Here is a 14,142-nt window from a genome sequence, read left to right as displayed (position 1 = left end):
TGGCTACCAGAGCCAGGTAAAATCCTTCTAAGACTCATGCAGTACTCAAGCAAAATTCGACTTTGCTTGCAGTCAGTCTTAGAAAACATCTATTCTATCAAATACGAATGAAAAGGAAATACACATATCTGTCCTTAAGATAATCAGAATTATTTACATAGCATGTTGGAAAATACACAAGCGAGCTCACTACTCACAAAGACTACTAATCACCAATACAGCTGAAGCCTAAAGATCACAGGTAGGTTGGCAGTTTATATTGGTCACAATAGAAGATAAGGTCATGTTTCACCCTAAAGCTACTCCAAATATGTATACCTGTACTTCAGTAATACAAGTTCATTGTTTTTATAATTGGGGTATTAATGATAGGTCAGGATCAATGGATTAAATTCAAAGGATAAAAAGGAAGAAGAAAGAGACAATGGAATGAAACTGAGTTTAAACTTCAATTAGGTCTTTCTTCCTTCCAATTTATGCTTGATCTTAAAAGGTACACAACACTATGGCAAGTATGGTAATTTACCAGAAACATTTGAAGTTCTGAACCCCCAAAACCACCACATCTTTTCACTATGTGAAAACTGAATAGTTGGAAACTGAATCATTACCTCATTTTTTGATCCTAAAAACTTGTAGATACCTTACCAACCAGGAGATCTCTCAGACAGATAACTTGTCATTGTTAAGGAGATTTTTAAAACAAGAAGAAAGATAGTAGTGGAGAAAGAAATGGAAGAAGAGGATGAAGTGAAAGAAGAAAAGGATGAGTAGAAGGTGGAACCGAAGCAAGGGGGAGGAAACGGACAAAGGCTAGGAAGGAGATGGGGAGAGACTAGAGGGAGAACAAGAATAGTGAGGAGGAGGCAAAGAAGAAGAGAGGAAAATGAAGAGGATCACAAGTCCGATTCTCATCCTGGTATCATCTTGACACTTGCAACCATGAATGCTGTCCAGAGGACCTTAATAACATTGTCTCCAGAAGAATGGCAGTGACAGGATGAGGATTCACTTCCTCCTCCTCCTCTCTTCTTCCGAGTTGAAATTGTCCATAAGCTAAAGAGATGGGGATAATTAAAACAACAGTAAGCACATTATATTTTCTCTTTTTCCAGAAAAAGAAAGACAAAAGTAGAGAGTACAAATTTACATGAAACAAAGTATGAAACTAAATGTATAGTCAGAAACACGGAGGAGGTTTGGGATTTTGAAGTGTGAACTTGGGCACTTCAATTTTTCTGCATTCAGAGAGACGCTGTCACCAAATTGTTGTACAGCAACCTGAGGAAATAACTCTGATTACATGGGGTGAATCACTCCACTGCCTCATCTGTGCCTGGGCATCTGTAACATTCCCTATCCTCACTACCACAGAAGAGAAGAGACGACCAAGAGCTTGCACTTATAAGGTGCTTCAAGTTCCCAGAGCATCCTGTGAAATTTCAGAAGTGATACCTTAGTCTCCTAGCATTTCCATGGAAACATAGTAATGAAATCCGTCTTGTGTGCATCTAAATAAAATATAAATAATAATATATAGGAGCTCACAGATCCCCCGAGGCCTGCACTATCTGTACACAAGTACAATATATGGGTGATACTCAAAAACAATAATAAATTCTAATTATTTTGATTCTATCATACCTCAGATATTTTGATAGTCAGTTGCGGTCTGGGCAGCTTAACTTCGAGGCACTGCGTGGATAAAGGAGATGCGCACTGCTGGGGAAGGAGGGGGACTGGGCAGCTCATCAAAATCTTTGAATCGTGGGAATATGGGCACTCCTGGATTGGAATCTTCAGCATCAAGGGGATGGGCACGAGATGCAGAGAGGAGTCGGCGATGCTCTCCCCTAAGGCGTCTGATTTTATCTAGCAGCTTCTTCTGGATTTCCATGGTGACCTTTCGCACTTCAATACGGAAGCTATCACTGAGCCAGCAATAGATGTAGGGGTTGTAGCAGGAGCTGCTAATTGCTAGCCAGTGGAGGATAAAATAGAGACCATTGTGGCTTGAGATGGCTTCACTGGCTAGCAGCACCAGGTACACATTGAGGGGCATCCAACTGATCCCATAGAGGAACACCACTAACATCAGCATCTTTAGGGTCTGCTTCTTCTTCCCACGCTGACAGATGTAAGTGCGGATATTGATGTCATCAACAGGATCATGGAACCACAGCTTTTTGGCCGCATGACCATAGACACCCACCAAGACCATCAAAGGCAACATAAAGAAGACCAGAAAGGTGCCTAGGTCAAGGTACAGCCATGTGGATTTTGAAGTATATGGGAAACTGGGGAGGCAGGCACTTTCTTCAGTTGTGTTTCTAGGTTATGAGAGAAAGAAAACAAAACCAACGATTTAGTCTTTTCCTTAAGGCAATTAGGTCTTAAGGTTGAGATGTATTTACTGTTTGTGTTGTGTCTGCATTGAGCATAAAACCAGGAGAGCTAGGATTCAACTGACCCAGGCTTCTCATGTACCTATAGGAAAGCCATGGCCCCGAAGATGGAAATTCTAGCCCACTGTCTTGAGAGTTTCCGGGAAATAATGACAAATAACAGTTCAGAAGAATTTTATTTTTCCACCTATGTTTTGAAATGTGTTATTCTAGCTCCTATTTGCTAAATCATTCCTGACGGCTTCCAGGGTCTTGGGCTGCTAGTATAACAGCATTCTCTTATCCCATGTTCCTCTTACCCAAATTCCACCTGGTGAAGCTTCTGGTAAACAGCATGTGGCAGTGCAGCACAGGTGCTCACAATCCAGATGACAATGATGCAAATATTGGCTTGCATGGGAGTGATCTGGGCCTTCAAAGGTTTCAGCATCACCTGGGGAGAGAAGGACCCCATCCAGCTTAACAACTCAAATTAAAGTTAGACATCAATAAACTGCTATTCTGATAAAAGGGTACAAAGACTTAGTATGTAGGTGGGAATGTGCTTTATGTACTAGTTCATTTAACATGTATGTGGCATTTTGCTCATGAAATTACAGCACTGCTATGTTTCAAGAAATCAGGAATTCAAGTGAACTGACTTCAAAACTCCTCTTTCTCTGTCTGCAGTTCTGTGGAGAAAGGAAACCCATGTCCAGTAGTGTGACTTATTTTTTTCTTTACCTTCTAATGGGTATGACAGTATCCTACATATTCCTTCATCTACCCTTCTACCTGGCTTACTCCATGGCTTTTCTCATGCCCTCCCCTCCCCTCTCATCCCGTCCCATCTTGATTCCTTCATAGTCACTTTTTTTCCCATCCTCTCTCCTTTGCTCTATGTTCCTGACTATCTCTCATCTTTTTTCCAGATAGCTTTTTAACTGGATCTAATCACATACCATTCATTCCTTTGGTCTTTCCCCGCCACTCATTTTCTGCCCCCCCCCCTTGATGATTAACTATGCGATGACCACAGCTTCTTCTCCCTTGCCTCTCTTCCTTTTAATTGACTTCAATCTTTCTCCTACCTCTTTACTCATCTCTATTCATCAGCCACTCCCCCCCCCAATCCTTCCTCTCAGACTTCATTCCCACCTTCCTTACTAAACTCTCAGACAGGTCTAATACTACATCTACATTCACTTATCCATGCCGTCTTGCTTCCTTTAGCCAGTCCTGCAATGCAGCAAACAGGAAATATTTCCCAAAAGAACATGTATCATGTGTTGATTGCCACATCTCTATTCCCATAGCACCACAGAAAAAAATGGTAGCATTTTTTTTAGGTTTAATTTGGTGAAGTTTTGTATTTTACATCTTTCAATATCACCAAATTACACATAAACATTTACATATATGAACTTAAGAACTTGGAAAACTTTGTAGATTTCTTGTGACCTCACTTTTCTCCATTCATCTGGGAGGATATCTTAGGCAAGATATCTGGGAGGCACATACCCGATGCCGATCCAGGGAAATAGCTACCATACTCAGCACAGTCACATAGGCACATGCGTATTGGGCAAAGCGACTGAGGTGACAGGTCATCTTTCCAAACACCAGGGCATAACACATATAGCGCACCTGTAGGAAAAATGGTTTGGTGACGCATAGGCACTCAGCCCTGTGTCCATCCCTCTCCAAAGCCCCAAGACACAAATAAAAGTCTCCTTTATCACCAAAATGCTGCTGTCATTCTCCCAATAAACAAAGGAATATTTTTACACTCCAGTTCTCATGCTCATCTCATTTTCTCCCACAACATTCCGGCTTGAAGACATGGAGGGACACTAAGTCACAAAACCTGTTAACTACATTCAAGTTCATGCACAACATTTGAAAGGTGGAGAAGCAGGGTTAATCTTTATGACAAAACTTGGATTCATACATTAGCCCAAAACTCACTAGCAACAGGTCCCACTGCCTCCCTGAGCAGCCCAATACTCTCTCAGCCTCTACCACAGCAAGGGATTAATTCGGCGACACAACAACTAGCCTGCCAGTCTTCCTAACACATTTCCAAGCCCTTTTCAATGTTTCTCAGTTTTTGTTCTAGTTCCCATAAAAATTTTCTCCAAACCAAGCCAGCCTTTTCTAACTCTCCCTCCCTCTGAGCACACAGCACCGACTGTTGCAAGCACCAAGTTTGACTTCAGTTCTTGCCCCACTCCCCCGGTTACCCTCCTCAGTACCCCAGCTTACCATGGTGAAGGGAGAGCTGAGAAGAGCAAGCATCATGTTGGTCACAGAAATGTTGACAGCGAAGAGGCCGGAGGCAGTATGGGCACTGTTGTACTTCAAAATTATATAGTTGAAAACCCAGTTGCCTATGATGGAGGCAAAGATCACTATGGTGTACCCTACCACTAACCAGAACTGCAAACGATTATCCTCGGACACAATTTCCACATCTAGGGGACCTGATGTGTCGGCCAGGTCTCCCGTCATGTGTTCGGGTATCTTGGACAGTCCATGCCCCAACGCAGATGCAACATTGGTCACAGCCTCAAGTACCTGGGAAGTAGTGGATGTGATCAAGTCATCAAAACCAAAAGGTACACTCAGGGCTTCTGGAGTCAGCTCTTCCCCGAAGATGCTCGTGGTGCCAGGGCTCTGGAAAGCCTCTTGGGGCATTTCTGTGGTTGGCTTTTCCTTCATCCCAGTGCCTTTAGTGGACCGTGAGGTCCCTAAGCTATTTGCCCAGGAACCTCTCAAAGAAGGAAGAGGGTAAGTTGAGGCTGTGGACAGACAGGCAGGCAATCTATTCAGTGCCCTGGAGCTCTGAGCTGATAAAGTGTTCTCCAAGGTGTCTGGAGCAGGGAGAGGGGAGAAATACCAGGAACCAGGAAAAAAGGCTGGACCTGCTCAGGGTGGGCAAGTGCGCAGAGCTGGGCAGCTGAACACAGGACAGGCTGTCTGCAAACGCTCTTCCTGGATAATGCCCACAGCACCTGCTCCAAACTGGAGATGGCGTCAGGCTTCCCTCAAGCACAGATCCTCCTTCATGCTGCCATTCCTACCCAATCTCTGTTGCCTTCAGTCAGTCATCAGTCTTTCTGTCCAAGGCCGGCTGGCGCTGTGGGCAGGGCGGAGTCAGGCAATGCCACTCCAGCTCCAAGCCCGTGCAGAGCCTGCTCTGCAGCTGCCCTTTATAGAAGTCCAGGGGCCCGCGCTGGAGCCAATGGGGAGCCGCGACTCAACCCCCGCCCTGTCCTTCTGGGCTGGGGAGTCTGAGAGGCTGACAAAGTCTCTGTCGCTCCTGTTTCAAGCCCCTCCTTTCGCTGCTCTTCTTAGCTCTCCCTTTTCTAATCCTGCAGTTAGGAACCTGGATTTATTGTTAATGGGTTCTTCTTTTTAACATCGCCCTGCCTATAATTTGAATCCAGCATCTCCTGACTTTTCCTTGCTTTCTGTTTCTTTTTCTGCATCATCGCTCTAGGCACCGGCTGGCTGTGACACAGGTACTGAACGGAGGCTGTGGAGACCGCAGTCGCATCTGGACCAGCATGCCAGTCAGATGCCTGGGGAGAGTGGTCGATATGAAAGATTTGCCCAGATGTGGGGCTTTCACAGAGAGAATGAACGAGGCAGGGTGCAACTGGCGAGACAGGAGGGAAGTTTAGTTTATGAGAAACAAGAAAGAGTCACCTGGGAGTGGGCTCAACACGATGTTCTGCTATGTCTAGCCACAAAACTGCATGCCACGGACAAGGGAACTGTGCCCCTGGCCTCTGGAAACAGGGTACTATCATCTGCCCCCCCCTAGAAAGTGACTCTTTCGGAAGCTAGACTGTGTCAGATTAGTCAGCTTTCTAAACGGTTCGGTTGGTCCCTTAGGAAGATTTAGGATTTGGGAAGCTTCTGCATAACAATGATGCTAAAATCTAACCAGCAGGGAGAGGGAGATGTAGCCTCCTTATTGAGGGTGGCAGTGGAAAACACTCTAGGACTGGTGACCCCAGACCAGCCTTTCCCTTGGAAATTTTTAGCGACATCTCCATTCCAGAGGTGTTAAAGTCACAACCAGAACAACGAAGTTACCTCCTTAAAAGGATGGAGGAAATTCTGGTCTTTTCGAGCGTGCCATTTACCTATCATCTGCCACCCCTCTCCCAGCAATTGATGAGTAGAAAAACTGGAATAGATCGGTTATAGAAGGTCAGGGGGGAAGTACTTTAAGCACCAAAATTAAAAATGAGAACAGGCATTCAGATACTTCTGCTGTGCAGTAAGTAACTCTGTTTAAGAAATCCTAGTGTTTGTTACAGCCAGACTCGTGACTTCCTAGCCACCCTTTACAGCCCAGAGACTATATGTCTATTCTCCCGGAGGAATTAAAAAAGAAGACACCTGATCTCAAAAATGTCAATAATTACCGATTAAGAAATAAGCAGGAATCAATTTAGAACTATCACCATCATCACTGTCCATCAAATATCACAAAGGAGCCACGATGCAGATAAGCAAACTTCTGGGTGTTTGCACTGAACACATCTTGCTGATTATATATTAAGAAAGTAAGAAAGGTTAGAGGCAGATCTGGGTGTTGCAATATTCCTGGATTGTTGTGGCTGTTGGGGAGATGGTGGAGGATGGGCTAATACTGAGTAGCAGATCAGAGAAAAACAGTTTGTGTTTAGTTTGGTGACTCACTAAGATGAGACACGTACATAAACACATTTGAAGGAATTAGTAAATCGTAATTCTGTCACAGGGACCCATCCTAGAGAAGGCACTAAGTCAGGGACTTTAGACCGATCTCTTTGCAGTAGTTTTATGAGAAGTTTGTCAAGACACATCAACTCAATGCTAACCTGACTTTCAGGACCCCAAAGAGCTTAAGATATTATGAAGATGATGGGTTAAGATGAAACTTCTAAAATCTAACTAAAATGCAAAAGAGTAAATATCAGGGTTCTGATATGGAGACCCAAACATGCTAAGGCAGGATCAAGACTGCTGCTCTACCAGCTCCTTCCAGCCCCTTTCCACATAGTTAGTATAATATTATATATAAGATAATGCCTATTATTATTTTGCATACAGTTAATTCTTTGAGAATTTCATATTATATTTTTATTCTATTCACCCCCCACTTCCTTCTAGATCTAATGTTCATTCCATACTCACCCTTTTTTTTAGTACTCATTTCTTTAAAACCTAGTTGTCGTGCTCTTTGAGTCAGAGGTTCTGGAGCACTCAAAAAAGTTTTGGGAAGACTCTCTTCTCATACAAATGTAAGATCCACACAACACTGCTAGTAGTGAATTCTGCAAAGACAGACATTATGTGTATTGTATCACACTGACATTATCACACATTTTAAAACTTGGATACATTTTTACTACCCTGTATTAATTGTTTAAATCTTGGGGTTCAGTAAGAAAATGATATACGTGCGTATAAATCATTTTTATCCGCTATTGTCTATTATCCATTATTGTTCTCCAAGGGGCCCACTTGTCTCTCTTCTTTTATCCACACAATCCCCTTTTTGCTTTTATCACTTTTATGTCTAATTTATAAATAAATATTTGTCTTTTTGTTTTGTTGGATTTTTAAGGCAGCATCTTGCCATGCTGGCAAGGCTAACCTTAAACTTCTGATTCTTCTACCTCAGCCTCCTGAGTTCTGGGATTACAAGCATGTGCCACCAAACAGGGTACAATACTTGTCTTTGTGAATTTGGCTTATTTCTCTTTGAAACCACCACTGTATCTCTTTTTCCTCATTTCATGTTTTGATGTACATATGGTATCCTTCTTGGCCCTCAAGTCTTCAATATCTATCCATCAGCTATCTGAGACCTTGCAAAGGGGATTACAACAGTCAGTAACCAGAGGAATTCCTGGGGTCAGTAAGCCATTTGTGTTCCCAGTATATCAATGGAAGAAGGAATAAAGGATTAAAAAAAGAGTTCACCATAGTGTCTATTTCTAAGAAGCCGAACATCGCACTAAAGAGAGGAACCCATACTCAGGAAATACTTAATTGAGGCAAGCATAAGATGTGCAGACAGTCAGTGATAAAGGAACAAATAGTACAAGATGTGATCTGAGGAAGCTTTTCAGATAAACTAGCACTTGATCTGGAGTTTGAATAACCCAAAGGACAGAGACAGGCAGAAAAAGGAGAGCGATTAAACTTCAGCCCCCAAATTAGGTATAAGATGGAGAGAGGAAATGCTTCTGGTTTGCTCCAGGTAACAAAAATAAATGTTTTGAATCAAAAGTTTAGCCTTTCTTGTTTCTATGCATTTATCTATTACTGCAATTTTTTATGAGTATCTCCATGGAGACAGTGTAGTTGCAAGTTGAAGAAAATCATTATATGGCATGGCTGGAGCAAGAAGGAAGGATGCTTTGTACAGTAAGAGCCAGAATAAGCACTTCTCTTTATCTACTACTTCCAAGTTATCCACGCATCTTGCAGATGCACATTGTTCTCCCTTTGCATTGCTTTTTTTTCTAGTCTTTTATACAAAATTAGACGTTTATGTTGAAAAGGATTTCTGCAATTCTCAGATGTGTTCAACCTTCTCTCTGGGTCTTCACGCTGAGCCATAGTACCCAAACCAAATGTTCTCACACAACACTTTGATTGGTCCTATCTATAGAAAATACAGGCCAGATTTATCTCATTTGGAGTCTGTGAAATTCATTCCAATGCTTAACCACAAATAATCTCATCACTGGCCAAACATCTCGAAGTTGTTCTAACTGTATGCCTGTGTCTCAGTATAGACCACTTCCAATTGTGCTTCACAACGACCATTCTCTCTTCTGTAAGATTACAGCTTCTGGGTTATTTGTTTTTTTTTTTATTTTTTTTGAGTCTTAAATACGAACAAAATGATTAACCAAACTAAATCACAAGTAATAAGAACAAAACACATCTTTTACTAAACCACGGGTGTCAGTAATACCTTGCTTCCCAAGTCCACATTGGAAAACAATTTTCTCATGGATATTTTATGCCCCACTTCTAGCCTGAATACTGACAAGGGAAAGAAAATGTGACACCTGCTTTGGTCGACTTCAACACTCAAGAAATCTTTAGTGACATTCGCCTTTCAAACTAAAAGGCCATTGAACCAGGAAGATCTACCAAGTTTGCCATTGATTCTGACACCTGCTTGATCTTTCTAAGACAAGAAATTCATAGTCAATGGGGCAAATTCTGATGCAAATAATTCCTTGGCGCTCCCCTTTCTCCTTGCTGTCCCCCCGCCCCTTCTTTCTCTGTTTGAGTTATCCTGCTGAAAACTTAACTTCCCTTCATCCAAATGTCTTTACCTAATATCTGCCTCCCATTAGCTGTGGACATGCTAACTGGTGATGGTCTATCCCTTCCTAACTTCAAACATTTCCCAAAACTGATTTCCCACTGAATTGGTCCCTTTTCTATGGTGAGATGTTGAAAACTAGTAAAATTACAAAACCAACCACCTCTTTGGACTTTGTTTAGGGCTCACAAGCCTGCATTATCATGGGCCAGAAACCCTTCCTGGGGTAGTTAGCACCCTTTGCTGCTTCACCTGCTCTCATGGAGAAATTCAGAGCCAGATCCTGATTTGATCCCGCATTTCCTCCTTTGTGCTGGATTTCATTCTCTTTGCTCTTCTCAAAAACAGTCCTTGATGATTCATACCTAATTTTCAAGTACAAAGACTGTCTTTGCAACAAAACCTATTATCTCCGAGTTTGATAATCAAAAAGTATAGCCAAATACTCTTCTGTCCAACGGATCACAGAAAGCTAAATGAAGTTTTGGTCACTGTGGTTAGGAGCATATTCAGCCCTAGCAAATCTGACAGGCTTAAAACAAAATGTCCAACGGAAGAAGCATTGACAGGAAGAGGTGAATAGTCAAAGGAAAAGCCTATCGTGATATCATTTTTTTTTTAAATTTTTTTTTCTTTTTCTTTCTTTCTTTCTTTCTTTCTTTATTAAATATTTCAGTCTCTTCCCCACCTCCGCCTCCCCTTTCCCTCCCCCTCCCCCAATCCGTTCCCCCTCCCTCTTCAGCCCAAAGAGCAATCAGGGCTCTCCGTCCCGTGGGAAGTCCGAGGAAAACCCTCCTCCATCCAGGTGAGCATCCAAACTGCCTAGGCTCCCACAAAGCCACTACATGCAGTAGGATCAAAGACCCATTGCCACTGTTCTTGATGTCTCAGTAGTCCTCATTGTCCGCTATGTTCAGCGAGACCTGTTTTTACCCAGGCTTTTTCAGACCCAGGCCAGCTGGCCTTGGTGAGTTCCCAATAGTACATCCCCATTGTCTCAGTGTGTGGGTGCACCCCTCGCGGTCCTGAGTTCCTTGCTCGTGCTCTCTCTCCTTCTGCTCCTGATTTGGACCTTGAGATTTCGGTCCGGTGCTCCAATGTGGGTCTCTGTCTCTGTCTCCTTTCATCGCCTGATGAAGGTTAATATTCAGGAGGATCGTGACATCATTTTAAATGACGATGCTGGTTGTCTTGCTAGCAACTGTTGAGGATGATATGAACTCAATGAGACAGCTAAAAGAGGATTCCTGAGTTAAAGATTCCCGTAATTATTAGTTATAACATCACAGAACCCAGGAAAGGCATTGCTTTTACAAAATGTCATCCAGACTCAGCTTTCACTCGCCATAGAACAACAAACTAGCACCTATATCTATTTTTCTAATGAAACTTGAGATGGTTTAGAGCTCCACTAAGCCCAGACCTTTACAGAGATTTCCGGCCTATGACCCTACTTTGTCTCCCTGGGTCCACACATCATCAGTTTAATCGCTTCCTCATGCAATACTTTAGGCATTTCAAGACTCTCTTCATATTTATGTGGAGTCTCATCTGTTCATAATTATTAGGAAGACAGCTCCTTGTAACGTAAAAAAAAAAAAAACATAAAGAAAGAAAAAATATCTCTAATACCCGAGACAGAAAAAAAAAATGAAGTGGACAGAAATCAATGTAGGCAGCATCAAGTGTCTATTTGGAAAAGACATAGGTTTTCCTGGGCTTTCTTCTCAGAGATATTTCAGTGACGACAGAAAGAAAGGCAGGAAAGGAAAAGGGCAAAGCGATCTGATCTTATAAAAGGTGTGGAGACAGGACGAGTACACTTCCTTCAGGCTCTTTGTTCGCGTAAGTAGTTCTCACTGTAAGCACTGTGCCAGAACAGGCCAGGGGAAGGTCGCTGGCTAGAATGTTCGGTCCAGATGATACACCATCTCAAATTTAAGGGTTTGAAACTTAGTCCAAAGCTTCTATACAGGTTTTAAATAGTCAGTGACTCTAAGGCGCGCGTGGGGGGGGGGGTGTCAGGAAAGAGTGCAGACCTTTTTAATAGGGCTTTGGAGAAGCCCTTAATACATTGTTAAGAATCCCACTGTGATTCAAGTCTCCCACCTTCAAGTGTCTATCGCTAAGGAAGCTGAGGCCCCAGCCAATTTCATGCACTATTCCTCCCCTTCAATTATTCATTGCCAGAAAACTAAAAGTCAGAAAATTTTTATTCAGGTGATTGTGCTTGTACTCACATAACATTTAAATGATAAAATTAAAAAGCAGTGGGTCACATAAAGGACAAAAGACCACCTTCTTACATAAAGGGACACTAAAGCCAATAGATAGAAGGATGAGTCATCACTAGAAACTAAGACCCCAAGTACTGTCTGCTCCAACACTTTTCCCTGCATTCAGTCTCCTCATTTACTGTGCTTGTGACTATGGGTTCTGTTTCATTGTTTCCTATCACTTCTTCCTGCCTGAAACAAGCTGGTTGGTCTTGTGGGATCTTTGTTTGGCATACACGAGACGACTAGTAAATATATCTTGAATGAGAACGTGAGTTTTGGCTTTTATTTGTCTCACTAATTTCAGAATCTCAAAGTCTGGAAATCCCTGAGAGCCATCTAAAGAATCCTCCCATCTCTTTTGGTTCCGACAACGGTGTCTTATTAACTTTGTCTTTTCACAGTTGAGAGTTGTGAACAGTGACTTCTGAATGGTGCTTTGTCTAACCTGCAGGGTAATCAAAATTAGTCTAGGGTGGTTATGTAGCCCTGTCTGGCCTTCTTAGAGAAGGAAAGTGTGTACTTCAGTTTACAGGTTACACAGCTCATCCTTGACAGCAGGTACTCAGAACAAAAGCTATCAGAAGAATTCTGCTTGCTGGCTTACTCCTAGGCTCATGCTCAGCTAGGTTTGTTATTTAGTCAATGACCACCTTCCCAGGGAATAGTGCTACTCATGGTGGGGCAGGCTCTCCTACACGAATTAACAAAACAATCCCTCATAGACATGCCCATAGAGCAATCTGATCTGGGCAATCCCTCAACTGAAATTCCTTTCTCATATAATCCTAGGCTATAGAGTAAGTTAATGCTACCTAGGGCAGTATATACACATTCAAAAATACATCAAATCTTTTCTTCTTTCAATTTCTAAACGTGCCAGAGATGGGGAAGGCAATTCTTAGATGTACCTTACAAACACAGCAATTTTGATTAGAAGACATAGGAAGGCAAAAGTACAATCACACAAGGATAAGACCGTAGCATTTAGCAAACAATTTGCCTCCTTCCAGCTTAGCAATGAACCATACTCCACTTGCCAAACTTTCCATTAAACTGTTTCTCATAAACAATATTCAAACATTTTTGTATTGAACAAGATGGACAAAATCACTATCATTATGGACTTTTCATTCCCATGGGGGAAATTAACAACAGGTTAGTGAACAAGTAAACTAAATATTTTTATAGAAAATTCTATGAAGAAAATATGAGTCATATAAAGAAAGTGGCTGAGGTGTATGTGACTCATTGGACTTGATGAGTTACGCCACTCTGGGAAGGCAATACGAGGACTGATACGTAGAAAAAATTAGGATTCAATCAAGCAAAAATAAAAGGTAAGTGGTTGGTATCCCTGGTAGCAGGAAAAACAACTGAAGAGGCCCTGACTTGAGAACAAATTTGAAGTGTTTAAGAAACAGGAAATAAAAGGCCAGCATTAGGATGAAAATAAAAAGCAAAAAGCAAGTAAAAGGTTCTATCCGAGTTCTTCTCATCTTCAAAGAACGAAAAGGATTCTATTAACCAACTCTTACTAACATAAAAACTTTTACTCTGAACATTGAGCTCAGTGGTTAGACTACCTGACAAGCCCCAGATATCTGCCTTTCCAGCACTTTGATTAAGGTATACATCACAACACTGGACTTTTATGTGGACTTTGAGGATCAAACTCAGTTCCTCATGCTTATGCAGCAAATACTTTAATGACTGAGCCATCTCCCCAATACCAACTTATATTAATAACATTTTAGGTACCCTCTTTGCCTGGCATCATCTAATGAAAACCAGAATCTTGCAGGTACATGGATTTAGACCCATTTCATTGACAAGGAAAGTGAAGTTCCAGTGTATGAATGTGTCATGTATCTGTTCACGTAGTCACTTGTTTATTTTTTCTTCGTTTATCTTATCTTTTATCCACATTTATTGTTATTTATTTTTAATTCAGTCTCCTAAAATCCCTCCTGACTAGCTTCTGTAATGCTACAGCTCATTTCTCCCTAAGTTCAGCCAACTGACATACAGGCAAGGGCTGAAAGTTTGAGGAGATAAACAAGCCAAGCTGTCTGTATAGGCTGATTGTGTATGCTGGTAAGATTCAATCCCTGCTGGTGACACTGGTCTTTCA

At 42.0% G+C, this 14,142-nt stretch overlaps 1 protein-coding gene across 1 annotated transcript; it reads right to left on the bottom strand.

Annotated features, from left to right (window-relative positions):
* Window positions 1-1,669: 1,669 nt before the first annotated feature.
* On the bottom strand, window positions 1,670-5,540 carry LOC126490837 (G-protein coupled receptor 83-like). The gene is made up of 4 exons (XM_050126052.1): window positions 4,650-5,540; window positions 3,906-4,031; window positions 2,705-2,838; window positions 1,670-2,330 (listed from the first exon to the last, which is right to left on the bottom strand). The coding sequence occupies exons 1-4, from the start codon at window positions 5,103-5,105 to the stop codon at window positions 1,682-1,684; spliced, it is 1,365 nt and encodes a 454-aa protein (XP_049982009.1). The 5' UTR covers window positions 5,106-5,540; the 3' UTR covers window positions 1,670-1,681.
* Window positions 5,541-14,142: the final 8,602 nt, after the last annotated feature.

This window comes from Alexandromys fortis, unplaced genomic scaffold (genome assembly GCF_014885135.2).
Source record: "Alexandromys fortis isolate MF-2015 unplaced genomic scaffold, M_Fortis_MF-2015_v1.1 scaffold_246, whole genome shotgun sequence".
NCBI lineage: Eukaryota > Metazoa > Chordata > Mammalia > Rodentia > Cricetidae > Alexandromys > Alexandromys fortis.
Note: the sequence above shows the minus strand (reverse complement) of the source record. Positions and strands in the feature narration are given on the sequence as shown.

What these genes read in the sequence shown, in the direction of transcription:
- LOC126490837 (XM_050126052.1), bottom strand. Translation starts at nt 5,105, where the DNA reads ATGAAGGAAAAGCCAACCACAGAAATGCCCCAAGAGGCTTTCCAGAGC. An exon ending in TCAGCTCTCCCTTCACCATG is followed by an intron (nt 4,032 to 4,649) that starts GTAAGCTGGGGT and finishes TTTTTCCTACAG; the next exon opens with GTGCGCTATATGTGTTATGC. An exon ending in TTTCCCTGGATCGGCATCGG is followed by an intron (nt 2,839 to 3,905) that starts GTATGTGCCTCC and finishes TTCTCTCCCCAG; the next exon opens with GTGATGCTGAAACCTTTGAA.